Here is a 19,146-nt window from a genome sequence, read left to right as displayed (position 1 = left end):
TGGATCTTTGAAAAATCACAGTAAATCATAGAAAAATCATAAAATAAAAAATCTAATTTTGTTGGATTCCACATGAGTAAATCTACATAGTGAATATATAATACGGTATGCTTTAGTACAAAATTTTTACTGTGGCCTTAGATTAATTGGAAAATCTAATTTTGTCTCTAATTAATTAGAATAATTCATAGCTGCAGCTTCTATGGTCTAATTGTGGTAAAATTTTTATGGTACGCTAATTATTATATGCTTGAACTATAGTAAAAATTTCGTACTCATTGGACTATATATAACTTAGTTATAGATAAATTCTAATTAATTACCGATAAAATTAGATTTTCCAATTAATCTAAAGTTACAAAAAAAATTTGTACTAAAGCATACCGTATTTTATATTCACTGTGTAGATCTACTCATGTGGAGTCCAATAAAATTAGATTTTTCATTTTATGATTTTTCTATGATTTACTATGATTTTTCAAAAATTCACCGAAAATAAATAAAAAAGGGGAATTCAAAACGAGAACACTGTAGCAAAACAACAGTTACTGTAGCAAAACGCGGTTACTGTGGCAAAACCGCTGTCAAAAAAACCGTCCGGGGGGTAAAATATACGATTTTGGAAAGTTTAGGGAGGTAAAACAGACGGTTTCATAGTTGGGAGGTGAAGTAGACCAAGTATGAAAGGTGAGAGGTTAAGTAGACTTTTTTCAACTCTAAAACTAAATAAAATATCTCTCTCAACTTTTAAAACAGTTCATCTTATCTTCCTGACATAAAACACCACTCTCAACTTTTAAAACCGTTCATCTTATCTCTCTGATCCTGTTATAAGCGATTTTATCTTTTTTATTTATTTATTTATTTCGGCTGAATCTTTGAAAAATCATAGTAAATTACAGAAAAATCATAAAATAGAAAATTTTTGCGTCGAGCTGGACTCCAGGGTTACTAGCGCCGAGTCTGTCTTACGTATGGGCCCTAATCCTTTCTCTCTTCCTCTCCCTCTCTCTCGCACCTCCCTCGCCCGAGCAACGCACCGCCGCCGCCGCTCGTGTCCTCTCCCGCCCTCGTTCGCCCACGCCCGAGCGCCCTCGCCTACACCCGCGGCCGCCTTGGCCGTGCCCCGCCGCGCTGGTGCCGTGACCGTGACCGTGCCACCCGCCACCGCCGACCTCGGCCGTGCCGCCCGTGCAGTTCGGTATATGTTCTCACATGCCATTTCATATGTTTTGTGTGTTGAATTATATAACGTCCTACTTCGTTAGGTTTTATTTGCAGCACGTGATCAAATTTCACTACGTCCGTAATATTAAGCTGAATATTATGACCACAAATAATGAAAACAACCACATAATGAAAAGTCCAATACTATGCCACATTAAACAATATAATAATACTAGAAGTACGTACCGACAGTAGACATAGGAGGCAAATGTACTTTCAAATCCTCAGTCTGAAACATACTGAGTAAGCAACTTATCATCCGAGTACCAGTCCTCTACTATAACCTTGTTGTTGTGGCTAGGCTCACCTGCATTGCTCTGACCTACCTGTCGCCTGTAGTAAGCGGCCTCCGCTTCATCTGCGGCCTCTGCGGTCTGAGTGAAAAACGCGTCGTCATCCTCCTTCGCCTGCAAGCCCGCCTCTGCTAGAGCGATGAGCTCGCTCAGTCTGCCAGTATCGTCCTCAGCTTCCTCCACCTGCAAGCCTGCCTGTAACATCCCTGGTGTTACAATCTTATTTAGCACCGAGTTTAGACCTAAGAAAAATTTTCGAAACGATTTTCTCGGATTTTAAAATTTAACGTATGTTTAAAAGTGTCAATTTTAGCGAATTCTATTGAACAACAGGTTAATTAGTTCCTATATGTTTTGTTTTTACGAGTTAGTACGACGTATGGACTAGTGCTTAAAAATGTCTGATAGCAAATAAAAAAGAATGACTTGTTTATTTGATTAAACATGAAAAACAAATTTTATAAATAAAAATATAATACAACTGGTAGTATATAGTACTTAAGTAAAATTCAGAGCACGATTTTTGTGGGCACATGGCAATATGGAATGCAGGCCAGGGCGACCCCAAGTGTCAGTGACAAGTCGTCGCTTGCAGTACGTCGAAGAAGTGCGTCTCAGAGGACACAGCTGGATGAGACTTGGTGCGTCGTGCCGGGGGCTCTCCGTGCTCTGGGATAGCAAGCATGCACGCGCTTGTTTTACAAAAATCTACGAGAGCAGAGCACGGTTCGATTATCTAGGTCCAATTGAAGTATAGAACATTAGAACCAACGCAAAACAACAGATTATCTATAATCATTATGTTCGTTTGTTGGTTTCAGCTGGCTCAAACCAGTCAGTCAATAATGTTTTTTTCTCTCACAACAAACCAGCACCAGCCAGCTCAAACCAACTCAGAAATCAAACAGCGAACAAGCCGAATCTAGCGCGTGTTCACTTCCACCTCAAAATCCCAAAAAGTGCTACAGTACCTATCACATCGAATGTTTACGGCTCATGCATGAAGCATTAAATGTAGACGAAAAAAAACTAATTGCATAGTTTGATGGAAAATTGCGAGACGAGCGTTTTGAGCCTAATTAGTCCATGTTTGAACACTAATTGTTAAATAAAAACAAAAAATGCTACCGTAACCTAAAATTCCAACTTTCTGAAACTAAACACGCTTCTGGTCATTGTAGTAATTTTTACTATGGCAGATTCTCTGTGTCTCGTAGGAGTATGCCTGTTTCACATCCAGTCGTGGAGTGGCCGAGTGAGAGACGAAGACAAGATGGTCATTTGGTTCATTGGTTGCTGGAATCTTCAATGTTACCCAGGCTCCGTGGGTGCAGCGCGGATGGCCACATGCAGCGTCACGGGCCGGGTGCGGGTGCGGCCAAATCAAGCGTGTCCGGGGAAAGGCACAGATTGCCGGTTTTCTGTGCGTTGCCTGGTCTGCAAATGGACCTCCCAGAGATGGCAAGAGGGGGGCGCTAGCTCGTCGTGGCGCACCGCGGCGTCGCTCTTTCTGCGCAGAGGCCGGAGGCGGGCGCGGGGTTCCGTACGGTGTCGGCATGGTCTGCCTCCACGCGGAAGCGACGGGCGACGAGCGACTCGCTACGGTGGCGGCGGCAACAACGGCAATGGCGACGGTGATGGCCCGTCGTTGGGCCCGGGGGCCCACCTGCTTCCGGCCTCCTGAAGCGCGTAAAGCCGTTCTCGTTGGAGCCGTGTCGTCGTGCCCGCTGCAGCCTGCCGAGGATAAGGACACCGCAAAACAGCTAATCTGTCATGCAGGGCCGGGCCGACGGGCTCGAGGAGGTTCCAGGTTCCGGCTCTCCTACGGACGCTGACCTGCCTAGGAGCTTGGCGTGCACGCTGCCTTTCCCCTGTCAGCTCACCTGTCGTCGACCCCAACTAAAGAAGGCAACGGGGACCCGATTCCCGATTCCCCGCGGGGAATTTCTCTATTAGGGGACGGGGATGGAGTCAAATATGCCCCCACGGAGATCTAAACGGGGAGAAAACGTCTCCCGTCAGGTTTGGCGGGGACGGGTCTGGGGGAGCATTCCCCGTCCCCGATACCCGCATCCCCGCCCCGTTTATATACAGGCTTTGCTCTCTTTCCTGATGGCCCAACCAACCCACGAAGGCCCAATGTCTTCTGAGTATATATAACAGCAATAACCCTAGTTCTACACCTTTGTGATGATTAATATCCTACTTCTTGCTATTTAGCTATTTTTGGATTGTGATTCGTGGTGTACTCTAATATTGTGTCGATGAACTCATGTGAATGATGATGAATTAACCTGAATGGTGATGAACAAATGCGGGGACGGGGATCCCCGACGGGGATTTTTCCCCTCGCGGGGGCGGAGATGGGGGAGAAATCGTCCCCGTGAGCTTTGACGGGGACGGGGACGGGGATTTTTTCTCCCCGCGAGGACAGGGATGGGGAGGCAACCTCCCACAGGGAATTCCCCGTTGCCATCTTGGACCCCAACCGGCCAACCCCATGCTCGATGAGGCAGCACTGGGAAAGTGGGAACTATTGCCCCTCCGTGGTCTGACAGTCTAGGGATTCTTGGTCTGCGCCTTGCACCGCTAAGAACTTAGGCCCTGTTATCCTACCTAAAATCCAAACTTTTTCAAGATTTTTCGTCACATCAAATTTTGCGGCACATGTATGGAGCATTAAATATAGGTAAAAAGAATAACTATTTACACAGTTTGTCCGTAATTGGCGAGACGAATCTTTTAAGCCTAAATAGTCCATAATTGGACAATTTTTACTAAATACAAACAAAAGTGCTACCGTAGCCAAAACAAAAAATTCTCTCATCTAAACGGGGCCTTACTCTTAATGAAAAACTTGTTCCCCGGCGCATGTTTGCGAAAAAAATCAATTGTGTCTGCCAGACCTGGCTCTCGGTGTGCATAGCCTGTACAGTGTAAGATACCCACGCGTCTTAGGTACACGCTCATCCTAATACATGCAGCCAAACGGCACCACCTTCTAACTGCTTATACAACCTCAGCTTTCAGTCAACTAAACATAAACTTAGTTCAATTTGCATCACACCAGCTAAACACTCTTCTCACTACTCTAGATCGGCACAGCATTTTAACTGCCGAATTTTGAAGCGACGTAACCAAAATAGGACCAAAATAGCAGCGATGGGGTTCACATCCAAACCGGCACAAGCAAGGCCCAGTTTAGTTCCCCAAAAATTTTGCAAAATTTTTCACATTCCCCGTCACATCGAATCTTTAGATGCATACATGAAGTATTAAATATAAATAAAAAATAAAACTAATTACACAGTTTAGACGAAATCCACGAGACGAATCTTTTAAGCCTAATTAGACTATGATTGGACACTATTTGTCAAATAACAACAAAAATGCTACAGTGCCCATTTTGCCAAAAATTTTGGAACTAAACTGGCCCCAAACTGAAGGCTGAATCTGCAATAGTATCTTTTCTAAAATATGATACTCATAGCCTACACACCACCTCTGGAAATATACAATATAGATAGCCCCCATCTAGCAACTAAACATATCGTAGGAGTATATCTTGTGGTGTCACACTCACAGCACATCAATACCATCGAAACCAACCCATCAAATCCCTTGTGTTCTACCTTTTAAAAAAATCCATTTTAAATTTGCATCTATGAATTATCATCATGGTCTGATTTTTCTCATTAAACTCTAAGACCGGACATCTTACTCCCTAATAAGTTCTCAAAACCATTCAAATTACCTCCCTAACCTAGATTGAAGTAGTTTAGGCGGTTTCAGCCTTTTTTAGTTAATAAGAATATGATAAATACATGATAAGATTTTTAAGCCACAAGAAATATTTTGTCGGTGTTTCATAGCACCAACTAGTAATTTAAGAGCCATGTGTCGAGTTCGAATATCTTATCACTTAGAGACTCAAGGGACTAATTATATTAGTTCGGACAATAAGCACTACATCCAGCAGCTATTGGTTCGTAATCCTAAGCACGAGTCATGAATGCTCTATGTTTGCGACAGGGGTTACAAATGAGGGTGAAAAGAGTTGAAGATTTTGTGGGTGTGACTAAGGCTGTGTTTGGTTCCGAGGACGGGATGGGACGGGGCGGGGCGATCCCAGTTTCTGCGATGTTTGGTTACGAGTCGGAGAGAACGAGGACATCCCATCCACCGAATATTCCTGGCATATTCGTGAAAATGGGAGCGACCCCGTCCCCAAAAAAAAAGCACGGACGGGGATGGCCGTCTCTGGCTGATTCGTCTTCCTCTCCTCTGGTGGGCGCCATGCTTCTTCTTCCTCTCCTCTGTTCTAACCGCGGACGGGCATAGCGACGTGAGCGGATGCGGTGGCAGCGGCCGGATCCGGCGTCGGCGGTCAAGCTCCGCTCGGCTCCCGCACAGGCGAGCGAGCTCGACCCGACGAATAGGGGAGGGCGGTGCCGGGGGCCGCGGCGGCATGCTCCCGCTCGCTGGGCTTAGGGCCGCGGCGGCGTGCTCCCGCACGCTGGCTTGGGGCGCGGCGGCGAGCTCGCCCGCTGGGTCCGAGAGCGGCGGCACGTTTGCGTCCGAGCGCTGAGGCGGGTGCGGCAGCGTGCGCGAAGCCATGGAGGCTGCGATGCGATGCCGTCAGCTCGTGGCCCGTGGGGAGTTGGGAGGATTTTTTTATATAATAAAAAGAATTATTCCTAAAAAAATACAATAAAAATTGACATGGAGGTCTCACTGAACAGAGCTAACGGCGTCAAATTGACTATCCAACCCATTCATATTTATCCTTTTAACCAAACACAAAATGGATCGAACCTGTCCCATGTCAACCAAACAAAAAATAGAACCGTTCCATCTCAGAAATCAGAGACGGAACCATCCCACTCCACTGCTACCTGATCGTGACAATTTGTACAACGATCTCATTCTCGTAGCACATTACACTCCTATAATTTGTTCATTGCTCTATACATCAAACTGCAACAATGTCATGCCCTTGTGCTTGTGCTGCAGAGACTTTCAGCACAAGTTCTTCAAGCCCTCTAACACAAGCCACCTGGTACTTTCAGTTTCAATCTCGCCATTCGATTTAGCTAGTAGGTTCCTCTCTAGTTTCATCAGGAACACCTGAAAACATAAAAGGGAAACACCCAAGTTTCAGTATTTAGTCTAGATATATCAGATATGACACAATGTAACATGAGAGAGTTGCAATTTCGGGACTGTAATTTTAGCTAAGGCAAAAGCTGAATTACTGTCCAGTCTTTGAGCACTGACAAGAAAATTCAGTTTCGGTTATTCACCAATACAGGTACTATACACTTTAAATATCTAGACTGCAATTCAGTCTTAGCACTGACAAGAAAATTCAGTTTCGGTTATTCACCAATACAGGTACTATACACTTTAAATATCTAGACTGCAATTCAGTTTTAGCACTGACAAGAAAATTCAGTTCTGGCCAACGTTCTGCACATTGCTAGCTGTTGCTATCTGAAACCTCGTCCTTTTATTATAGGTCATGTTTAGTTCCCCCAATTTCTGAATTTGACACTATGCAAAAAGAAGAATTTCTGTCACATCAAACTTGCGGTAGATGCATGGAGTACTAAATGTTGACGAAATCAAAAACTAATTGCACAGTTTGGTTGTACTTTACGAGACGAACGTTTTGAGCCCAATTAATCAACGATTGGACAATTATTACCAAATAAAAACAAAATGCTACTGTAGCTGCAGTAGCGCCAGGAAATTCGGCGGCGCCGATTCGGTGGCCAACTAAACACGGCCTTATATATGTTCAACCATGATCAGAATATCCATTACAAAATTGCCATCTGCCTTCTTGTTAGAAACATGTTTCCAAGTCCATTCAAGTTTCATCACAGAAAGCAACGTGATAGTTAAGGGGGGTGTTGGGTTCTTCAGTCACTTCTAAAATTCATGTCACATCGAATATTTAGATACTAATAAAGAGCATTAAATATAGATTAATTACAAAACCAATTATATAGATAGAGGCTAATTTGCGAGACGCTTTTTTAAGCCTAATTAATCTGTCATTAGCACATGTTTACTATAGCACCACGTTGTCAAATCATGGACTAATTAGGCTTAAAAGATTGGTCTCACAAATTAGTCGTAAGTTGTGTAATTAGTTTCGTAATTAGTCTATATTTAATATTCCATGCATATGTCTAAACATTGAAGTCACAAACTCACAAGTCTAAATTCACAATTTTTATAGAAGAAGATTATAACCAGTTTCTACCTGGAGAGTGAAATCATCAACCAATACATTACCTGCAGGTCTGTTGGTGTATGGCGTGAAGAGCTTCATTTGCAGCGAAGTTTAAATCCAATTGTCTGCTGGTATATCGAGCCGACATCACTGTGGTGCTCGCCGCCATGCTCCGCGGGCGTGGTGGAGGCTCGCCTGCGACGGGTCCACGCGCATCGCCGCAGTCAGAGGCGGCGGCACGCTCGGGACACCCTTCGGTGGCTGCCACCACGCACGTCAACAAGAGCGAGTTCTCGCTAGCCGCTAGCGTCGAGGACGTGCTCCAAGCTCGACTCCACTCTCGCCGCCCGCCTAGACGGCTTCTCGGAGCTCGATTCGATCTGCTTGTCGAGAAGGACGCGGCGGCAGCGGTGGCGATGGGTCCATGTGAGGCGGCGGAAGAGGCGGCGGCAGCCGGCAGCATGTGATTAGGAGAGACGGATGCCGTCCACGTATGCGGAGACACGGATGGGGACACGCAAAGGAGACACACAAGCTGCAGCCGCTCGCTGGCGTTCGTCCTGTCCAATGGGGATCGCTGTCGTGAAAGGATAGCTACCTCAGCTCAGCAGCCTCATCCGCATCCCATTCATGGCCACCGCCCGCCTCCTCGCCCGTGAGCTCCCGGACGCCGCCATCATACTCGTCTCCACTCCAGGCAACGTCGCCGCCCTGCGCTCCTCCTCGTCGGCCACTTCTCTCTCTATCGGCTTCCACGCTCTGCCGTTCGTCCCGGCCGACCACGGCCTGCCCGTCGGCTGCGAGTCAAACCAGCTCCCCCCGATGCCATCGTTCGTCACGCTCTTCGAGGCCTTGGAGTCCCTGGAGCCCGCCTTCGACGACTACGTCTCAGGCCTCCGCGGACAGAGCGGCGACGAGGCGGACATCTGCATCGTCGCCGACGTGTTCGTCGCGTGGACGGTGGACGTCGCGCGGCGGCACGGGTGCGCGCACGCGGTCTTCGTCTCCTGCGGCGCGTTCGGGACGGCCATCCTTCACGCCCTGAGAAGCCACATGCCGGCGCTGCCCTTCGGCTCCGACGGCTTGCTCCGCCTGCCAGAGTACCCGGACGTGGTGCTCCACCGGTCGCAGCTGTCGCCCGTCTTCCTCCTCCACGCTGGCTTGCGCGACCGGTGGACGGCGTTCTACCAGCGGGCCAAACGGCACGGGTATCGCACGGACGCGGTGCTCGCCAACACCGTAGAGGAGTTCGAGAGCACGGGGATGACAATGATGCGCCGTGCTGCCGGCAAGATTATGAGACTGGAAATAAACGCGCCCAAGTTAACTTTTAGTGATATGGAGAAATTTCGTATCTTTCACAAGCAAGCTCATATCTTGACGTTGCAGTAGCTAATTGCATCAAAGCAGAAAGAAAAAACATTGATGGATTACAAGTGAAACAGTCATGGCTTGACGTTGCAGTAGCTAATTAAGTACATCACAGCAGAAACAAAAACACAGATGGATTACACGGGAAACAGTCTGGAGTGCCGAGTCTGGACTTAGGCAGAACATGAGTTCACCAATTGCCCGAACAGGGGATGGACAAGCCATGGATATCAAGCTAGTCGCTCTAAACTAAAATCACTTCTACCACCATACTGCAAAAGCTAAGCTTGCACCAACAGCATCAACTGCTTGCCAAATTTCATTTTGCGCGAATGATATGCACATTCATCGTGTACTTCGTGTTTGCAAGTAGCTCAAAGAGGCAGAGATCTCCCACCTGCAACTTGTTGTCACGAGCAAACTGTTTCCACCCTTGCGCAAGACTTTTGCCTCTGAGTCCGCCCTTATGAGTTATACACCGCACGTCCCAACTCTCACCACAGCATTGAAGCATCAGTGTTTGGTTCTCAAATGGTAGATATACATCAGCATATACTCTTGGTATGCCCTGATTGCAATAGGAAAGTGTAAAAGTCAACTGAGAAATAGCTCAAGCTGGAAGTACTTGCATCAAGATTGTAAATTTCTTCAAGGAAATTTGTTTAGAGCTAGTAGTACTTCAAATTAAAGATTCAAAAATTGAATCTTAAAATTAGATATTCTTTCTACTTGGTTTTCTGATTTTATTCACTAATGTCATATTGACCTGGCCAAGAAAAAATGGGAGAAGGATTAGGTGGTTTATTTTATTTTATTTTTTTACTTTGCTTGCAAGGGATTTGCTGGGCTATGGCTTTGTAGGAAAAAGATGGTGATTGGCTGATTGCTAAGAAGTCCAATTCTCCTCCCACTGGTACTTCAGTTCCCCTATCCCTGTTTCTGAAATCGTAGCTCGCTCCCTCATAAAGCTGGGAAACGCCTGTTCTACAACAACATGCTTTCAAAATGAAGCATTATTGCAGTAGAATATCAATCCAACAAAGTTTCCAAGCTCACCATAGCCTGAGATCCCCTACGAAGATTGCTCTTCTTCACGATGCATCCGTAGATGGGGATAGTAGAAGTACTAGTTCGGACTCTCTCTTTCAGTTTCTTCATCTGCACACAGGTGAGATAGGTTCCCTTTGGGAGGATGTAACCTGGAACATAATGTGATTTCTGGTCTTCTGGAGATACAGAATCTCCTACATAGAAACAAAGAGAAAGAAATGTGAGGTCATGATCTGTAAAGTAAATCCTACTCAAGTTGGTTCAATTCAACATAGTGACTCATAACCTGATGAGTCGGATGGGGAGGTTGATGAACTAGCAGTGACATTCAAGGGAAGATCTCCACAACTGCTTGAAATTTCAATGTGCATTTCCCTTGTTTCTCTGCCACAGGTATGATTTCTCTTGACAAGGCATGGAGGCACTTTCTCGCAACAACTAAGATCAAATATGAAAACCTTCAATCGAGAAGTCCCATCGTACTTGAAAACCAAGAAGTCCCCCATGTTCAAGTCATGGGCAGTAACAAACTCCTTCCATCCCGTTTGAAGGACTACTTTGCCCAGATTCTTAGCTACTTCAACATCAAAAGTGTGTCCACAGCGTGATTCTATCTTAACACTGTTTGCTATTAGTCTTCTGAAATGTTGCATGAATTTATCAGGTATGGCCTGCAGCAATAAAATGGAACAAGCTCTTATATATCTCTCTTCAATGCAAGAAGTTGGCTGATACTGACATCAAAACAGATACGGAGTAGTACTTTAGTTGCCCACATCTAGTATTAATATGTCCAACATGTTCAAGAACCGGGCCAATAAATATTCTCAGGTTGCACAAGCATTCCTGTCAAAATCTAGTATTTATTACAAATGAACAATATTCTAGCATATATAGCTTCAGAACAATAATACGGCACAAATTATCTATAAGAGACCAAATCTTTGCATTCAGGTTTCTTCCGGGACTAGGGACTTAGTTTTGGAGCAGATGAACAAAGATGGGAGATGATGGAATTGCTAACACAATGTTCCCACTTCTGAGCAGGCAGAGAAGAACAGTTCCCAGGAAGACAGTGGACGGACTTGAAAACTTACCAATCGTTCACGAAAATCACCGACCAGAACCTTGAAGAAATACTTGTCCTTCTCATCCTTGTGATCCGGATAGAAATATGCATTGCTCTCCCTGCTTCTCTTACCAGGCTTTCTCATCTCTACCACACCGAAGCATGCCGAGGACATGCCAGAGAACAGAACGAACGAAGTTGGAGAAGTACTACTTAATCGCAAGCTACGGAAGATGAAACTTTTTTTCGAAAATTGCTGGCAGGATTATGCCAGACAAATATATTGACAGAGAAGAGAAAACAATCAAAGTACAAGAGAAAAGTCCAAAAAACAAATCAATAGGCCCAAACGAGGGATTTAGGCCCTCAAGGCAAAAGAGGCAAATGGCCTAATCCATAGGCAAAATTTCTCGTAATCGCTTGGCTCCGCACTACACCATAGTCGAGCCTGATCTTTGCCATCTTTTACGGAAGATGAAACTGATGAATGATAATCTTGGATCATCTTGGGAAACCCAAGCTACGGAAGGAAGAAATATGGAGTACCTGCAGCTTCCTCTGATGCCAAGCCCAAGCTTTGATGAATGATGATCACTAACACGCGCCTTTCAACCGTAAAAGAGACCAGCCATGAATCAACTGATGGAAGAACCGAGAACGGAGACGCCAAGGGGGGTTTATGTCTCTTAGCCCTCTGAACTTGTGGAGCTTCCTGATTGGTTGCTCCTGCACTAGATCTCTACTCTAGTGTGTGCATTTATGCTCCTGCTCTACTGGACCTATACTCTGCTAACGGGCGGCCCTTGTTTAGTCCACCAATTTTGCACCTCTAAAGTTTGTATGGTATAAGATTTTTCATCACATTACATTATATCAAATCTTTGAACACATATATAAAGTATTAAATGTAGGTAAAAAAAACTAATTACACAGTTTAGTTATATTTTACGAGACGAACATTTTAAGCTTAATTAGTCAACGGTCAGATAATTATTACCAAATACAAATGAAATACTATAGTACCACTACAGTGCACATTGCTTTTTGAATGTGCAAAGTTTGGGCAACTAAACACAGCCTTGGATCACGTTTAGTTTTTGGATTTGGGAGTGGCCAAATAATTAATGCGTTACTGTAGTGTTTCGTTTGTATTTGTGAATTATTGTCCAAACATTGACTAATTAGGCTCAAAAGATTCAACTCGTAAAGTACAACCAAACTGTGCAATTAGTTTTTAATTTCGTCTACATTTAATACTCCATATATATACCATAAATTTGATATGATGAGAAATCTTCTTTTTATATAGTGTCAAATTCAGAAGTTCGGTGGACTAAATATGGCGTTGTTTTAACTCTCAAAGCGGGGGTACAGACGTGCAGTACACTGCGATCCAAGTTTTACACGCAAAGATGCATGAATACGTCACCGGCCCAACTGTTGGTTCTTTGACTCTTGGTCTCTTAATCATGAGCCAGTGGCAAGCAATTCAGGCTTCGTCAAATTTTTTTTTGAAAGATGGCAAGAAGCCCCTACCGGTTAATGTATATTAAAAAGACAATTTTTATTATGGTGGGGAAAAATAAGACGGCGGGTGAGGAGCGATCCTAGAAAAACAGAGGCATCAAGAAGCAACGAGGGAGAAAGCACCAGGTGCCTACTAAATTGGTGGGATCATAGGCACCAGCTGCATACTAAATTGGTGGGACCAGCATAAAAAAGATTTTTTTGAATTTTTATGTAATTAAAGGTAAAATGGTAAATTTATAATAGAAGGATATTGTTTTGAGTAGTATAGTGGGTGGATGATTGAATTACTAGATGAATATCTTCTTCTTCTGACACTGGTAGTTCATTCTAGCTCCAGCACTTGACAGTCGACGTCATGGCGATAGCTCCGCCACACCCACCCTGGAGTTTTCCTGGCTCATGGTGATAGCTCCGACGAGCCTGCAGCTGCGGCAGTGTGTGAGGGCGAGGGTAGGGCGGCGACGGCGAGGGCACGCAGACCCCTCCTCACTAGTCCCTAGCGAACGGCGGGACCATGTAGATCCGGTGAAGGGTTTTGCTCTCCACCATCACTGAACAGACTAGCGAATAGGGATGGCGGCCGTGCAACACCTTAGATCCAACCTCCCCTCCCCATCTTTCCACGCCAATCTTGCAGCCTCCAAATCTGTGGCCGTTGCCTAGGTCCTTGCTCCCCGACTCTTTCTTGTGGTTCAAACAAACCAATTATATCATTTTCGATTGGCCTTGGATCGGATCTATGGAGGCAGCGGTGGTTGATGCTAAACTGCTAGTGATTGATGTGGGTGAAGAGGGCGTCGTAGCGGAGGCCGAGGGTCCGGTTGAAGAGGATGGACTTCCACGGTAGTGATGGAGCCCGTCCGGGGATCCTAATGAAGACGAATGTGGTGTAGGAGGAGACTACGGGTGATGGGCAAGGACGATGGGGCGTGCCTTCTGGATCTTAGACTCATCACCGTCGTTCCCGATGGTAGTGGCGGTGGCAGGGTAGGTGCCGAAGCTAGGATGCACCTTCGACACCAGCGTCATTCGGTAGGGCGACGATGTTGGCAGTGGGGCGAGGGTTGGGCGGCTGCCGCGGTAGGTGATGGCGAGGGCAGGGCGGCGATGGCGGGGCGAGGACAGGGAGGCCACCGTGGCTGGCGACGACGAGGGCAGGGTGGCGGTGGCGGTGTGTGAGGAAGAGGGGCGAGGGCAGGGTGGCTGCGGTTGTGAGGGCACAAAGGCAACAAACCCTTTGCGTGGGCTATCGAGCAGGTGACCCCTTCGGCGTCAGCGGGCGTGGCAGTGGGGGGACGGAGGGCGGAGGTTAGGGCTGCAAATATAGGTTCACTTTTTATCGATTGAGTTGTTTCAATGAATATATCCAGCTGATGAAGTTAACTAGCGTGGCAGCCTGTACAACTTTGTTTTTTTAGTCATTATTTATTTTATGTACATGAGAATTGTTCTTCATTAATGAATATTATATATGCTTTGTAAGGCTAAGCCATCCCTTTGTCACTTATGAATATTATATATGCTTTGTATATCGCTGTAGTTCCAGACTAGGACATTAGTTTATTGTCATATGTCATTGTTATTCTTTGTTCTATTATATATCTCGGTTTTTAAGGCACATACATGTTGGACCTGAAAGGATCAAGATGCCGAAGGGGGGGGTGAATTGGGCTAATTCTAAATTTTCTTACAATAATCAAATCCTACGGATAGCCCAATTAACTCCTTGTGCCTAGAAAAGTGTTTCTATCAAACTAACGCACAACGGACTTACAACCTATGTTCCAAACTTACTCTAGCATGGCAATTCTATGAATGTAAAGACAAGTATTGAATTGCTCAAAGTAAATACTCAAAGTAAATGCTCAAAGTAAATAGAGAGAGAGGAACGCGGCGATGTTTTGCCGAGGTATCGGAGAGTCGCCACTCCCCACTAGTCCTCGTTGGAGCACCCGCGCAAGGGTGTAGCTCCCTCTTAATCTGCGCAAGGATCAAGTGCTCTCTACGGGTTGATTCTTCGACACTCCGTCACGGTGAATCACCCAAAGCCGCTCACAACTTAAGTTGGGTCACCCACAAACTCCACCGGGTGATCACCAAGCTCCCAATCACCACCAAGCCATCTAGGTGATAGCGATCACCAAGAGTAACAAGCATGAACTCTCACTTGACCACTCAAAGCCTAATGAGAAGATGGATGCACACTTTGCTACTCTTGATTCACTAATGAGGCTACTCTCTTGGATTCTCAAATCTCAATCACCTCACTAGGACCTTGCTCTTCTTAGCACTTACAAACGTGTTTCTCAGCTGTTGGAATAAGCAAAAGTGACTCCACACACGAGTAGAGCTTCTATTTATAAGGCAGCCTGAAAAACGAACCGTTATGAGCTTCTGCGGGGTGACCGGACGCTCCGATCAGGTCAACCCGCGAACCAGTGAAAATGTGTTGACCGGACGCTGGCAGGGTCCGGTCTCTAATGACCGGACGTGTCCGGTTGCATTAAACCCTTACTGGAACCTTACTATACTCGACCGGATGCTGAACCCCTAGGGTCCGGTCAGTACTGACCGGACGCGTTCGGTCGTAGATTCCCTTCTCTGGAACCTTACTGGAGTCGACCAGACGCTGCCTCAGCGTCCGGTCACTTGACCTCTCCAGCGTCCGGTCGCACCGAACACAGATTGTTGATCAAATGAACTGACCGAACCCTACGGCCAGCGTCCGGTCGCACCGGGGCCAGCGTCCGGTCAGTATTTGACCCTCCATTCACTTCCAACTCTCGATCATATGTGAATGAAGTTTGCTCCAATGGATCTTAGGCATTCGTAGGAACTACCTAGAGCTAGTTTTAACAAGTGTGCACCACACCTAACTCACTAGACTCACTTAGGTCAAGCTACCCGTCCATATCCCCCTTAATAGTATGGCCAAAGGAAAAACAAAGTCCTAAACTACTCTAAGTGTCTCTCCAACTCCAATCAACACTTAAAACTAGTCATCCTTAACCTTATCGTCCATCCTTTAAAAACCGAAATGATTTCCATCATAGGGGCATGACCATCTCGATTGCCGAAGCGATCTCCATTACCATGACCTAACTTAATTGCCTCTGCAAAACACACATCAGTCATAGTAATCTTATATTGTCATTAATCCTCGAAACCCAACTAGGGGCCTAGATGCTTTCAATCTCCCCCTTTTTGGTGATTGATGACAATACCACCTCGATTATGTGAAAGAGTGAGGTTTTTGATGGGCTTGGTTCATATAAGCTTTTGTCGATAAGAACAAAAGTGTTAGTCAAGCTTATATGACCCAAGCCAACACAATGTACTCAAAAGATATGAATTAAGCATGAGTACGAGTAACAAAGCTCATTTGCTATGGAGTATAAACACGGAAGCAAAGGCAAATGAGCATAACACAAGTAATATGACATATAAATAAAGTAAAGTAGAGAGCACACATGTCATATATCACAATCACGTAGATATCACTATCACATAGGCATAATAATATGCATGAAAGTAACACACGAATGCATAATAGTAATAGTGTATCACATAGATAAAACTCCAAATGTATATAATAAGCTAATACTAGATAACTAGCTCCCCTAAATGTCGCTCCCCCTGAGTCTACATACTCGAACCCTCTCCCCCTTTGGCGTCAAACACCAAAACCTAAGGGTCGGTCGGTGGGGCTACAGCGGATGAGCTGTAACAACCCGGGTTTTTTGGTGAAGTCAAAAACACGAACTTTCTAAAATTTTTCCTGTAATTGTGTGAAGCATGTAGATGCTAGGTCAAACATGAGTCAAACCCACTGACTAAACGTTGCATGCATATAGAATTGTTTGTAGAATGTGCCGAAGCTCTCGCGTTGCCTCGTGTTTGAGTCTTGTGGTTTGGAGTGCACAACTCCGTAGCAAGTAACCCTCCTCAATAATCTTAGTCGGGTTCCTCGCAGATATCTTTTGAATTCTTTTATGACCTCTCTCGAAATCCCTACTTGATCTCCTAATTAACGGACCCTCACTCCCTAAGTCCCTCTACCATTCATCTTGTGCATGCGCAAGGTGCGGCGGCACTCTACTCCAGCTGCATACTCCTGTTCCCATTGTTTGGTAACATAAACCACGTAAGTAGCAGGCAGCCAGCAAGAGCATGATTGACACAAGCACCCTGCAAGGCTCTATACGCATATATATATGTGTATGGTGTATACGTATTTTTGCCCCATGAGCAAATACCGGAACCCAGCTAGCTCCTCTTCGGCCTTGGCCTCCAATCCGGCCCAGCCCTAGAGCAACAACGACCAGCCCATCCTGCCCTCACGTGCCCAATGCACGCAGAAGCACCGTATAGAACTAAGCAGCGCCGCTGCATGCCGATGTCCCATCAGTGGACCCACAAGCCAGCCGAAATACCTCACCTCCGTCCGCGTACACCGCACGCAAGCGAAGCCGCTCTGCATGTGAGGCTGTTCCCTTACGGGACCCGCTTGTCAGCGCTTGGGGAAAAAGCAAATCAACGATGCCGTTTCCTTCCGTCGCACTGCTTCCGCCATTCTTCTTTCTCCGTACGTCCTACGCCGTCCTTAGTTCTCTGTCCAAGCCAAGCGACGTCGTCAGCCCCTTGGATGCCTCCGCGCGCATGACACCGGGCCCCCTCCTCAAGCCGCGTCGCAGGTACGCACCGCGACCAACCGCGCCGTGCCCTGCGAAAGCAAGCCACGCTCTGACCCCAGCCGTAGAAACAACTTGGCCGCGACGCAAATGCGCCTGGACTCCGCAGCGCCACGCCCCACGTCGCGACGAGCACCAAGCCGCACTGCTCGACCACGCCGCGACTCACCTACCTTATCTTCTCGAAGTTTCCCACGAGCAGCCGCCCGATGCGTGCCACGTTCTTCCTCACTGCGATCGCTGCCGCCCGTGGCATGCCAGGCCTATGCCGAGCCCTAAGCCCCGCACTACAAAAGCCGGACGCCGCCCTCGGCCTCGCCATCTCTCCCTGCGGCCGCCGCCACCAAGCACATCTCTCCCTCCCTTGCCCTAGCCTCTCCTGCAGCGACGCCGTGCCCTTGCGCTGTGCCCACGCGTCGTGCGTCCACCGTCGCCGCGCTCGTCGCGTCCACACCAACACGCGACGCTGTCCGTCCTCGCCACGACCTCGACCACGCGGACGGCGAACGCCGACGCACAACGCTGCGTCACCAAGCCTTCGCCGTCTAGGGGCCCTTCCTCGTCGCACAGCCCGTGACCGCCGCGCTGGAGCGCCACCCACGACGTGCCGAGCACCGGAAGCGCTGCAGCACCGCCTCGCGACACCGGCCTACTGACCCGCGTCGCAGCGACCGCAAGCGCACGTCGACGCCCCTGCCGAACCGCACCGACCACGACAAACGGCGCGTCCACGACTACGTCCTCGACCACATCCACCGGTGAGCATCACCATGCTTCCTTACCAGCCTTGCCCGTTCTCGCCGGCCATGGCGTTCCACACTCTGGAACGCGAAGGCCTGAGCCAACGCCGGCTCCGGACGCATCGCCCCGCACACCGCACGAGCACGTTCTAGCGCGCCCGTACACGCCCTTACGTGGACTTAAGCCTGTGCAACTGCTCACACAGCACGTTCACGCTAGGTAACGCCTTGTTCACCGCCACCACCGGGTCACGTACACGTGTAGGAACAGCTGCACAGCCCAGCATCGCCGCTGCTCTGGCTTCGCCACGAGCTACCGACGGCACCGTCACAGTCGTCCGACCTCGCCGCGCGCCCATGGCGCTCGGGCACGACTTGGCCTATGCTTCGCCGCCATGCGCCTCACGCTGGCCGACACGCACGTCGCGCTGGCATGCCCCGGACACACCCACGCGCACAGCACGCTTGCGCCCACGCAGCGCGCACGCCAACGCGGACACCGCGGCCACCACGCTGGTGGCCATGCCGTGGTGAGCACCCAGCCGGCAAACCGGGGCCGAAGACCTCCAGTTCTCCGTAGTGACGCCGACGCCCCGCCATCCGTCGCCATCAAGGATCGCCATGCTGGCCCTCGCTTCTAACCGCAGCGCACAACCGCCGCGGTGAGCACATCTCCGCGCGGTGCCGTACCAACAGAGTAGCAGCCACACGACCACGTCCTTGCCTTGTCCCCGTCCTGCCGCCACCCGGCGTGCACGACGTGCAGGCACGCAGCGCACCGGCGCTACCCCAAGCCGCCGAGCACCGGTAGGCTAAAGCCGACGGCCTACTCTACTTCAAGTCTTGGGCTTCCTCCCTTCTTGGGCTGTCAGCCGCGCCGAACGCTTGGAGCCCAAGAGCTGGCCCCTCTACTCCTTTTCCTCCCCGCGGGTGG

General features: G+C 47.8%; 2 protein-coding genes across 2 annotated transcripts; one reads left to right on the top strand and one right to left on the bottom strand.

Moving 5' to 3' along the window:
- Positions 1-8,391: 8,391 nt before the first annotated feature.
- LOC136536264 (crocetin glucosyltransferase 3-like) lies at positions 8,392-9,153 on the top strand. Its single transcript, XM_066528619.1, has one exon. The coding sequence runs from the start codon at positions 8,392-8,394 to the stop codon at positions 9,151-9,153; it is 762 nt and encodes a 253-aa protein (XP_066384716.1).
- Positions 9,154-9,412: 259 nt separating this feature from the next.
- On the bottom strand, positions 9,413-18,835 carry LOC136536263 (putative B3 domain-containing protein Os03g0621600). Its single transcript, XM_066528618.1, has 6 exons — positions 18,661-18,835; positions 11,798-11,890; positions 11,280-11,398; positions 10,469-10,853; positions 10,189-10,376; positions 9,413-9,700 (listed from the first exon to the last, which is right to left on the bottom strand). The coding sequence occupies exons 1-6, from the start codon at positions 18,833-18,835 to the stop codon at positions 9,452-9,454; spliced, it is 1,209 nt and encodes a 402-aa protein (XP_066384715.1). The 3' UTR covers positions 9,413-9,451.
- Positions 18,836-19,146: the final 311 nt, after the last annotated feature.

This window comes from Miscanthus floridulus, chromosome 2, assembly GCF_019320115.1.
Source record: "Miscanthus floridulus cultivar M001 chromosome 2, ASM1932011v1, whole genome shotgun sequence".
NCBI lineage: Eukaryota > Viridiplantae > Streptophyta > Magnoliopsida > Poales > Poaceae > Miscanthus > Miscanthus floridulus.
This window is presented reverse-complemented; position numbering and strand designations above follow the sequence as displayed.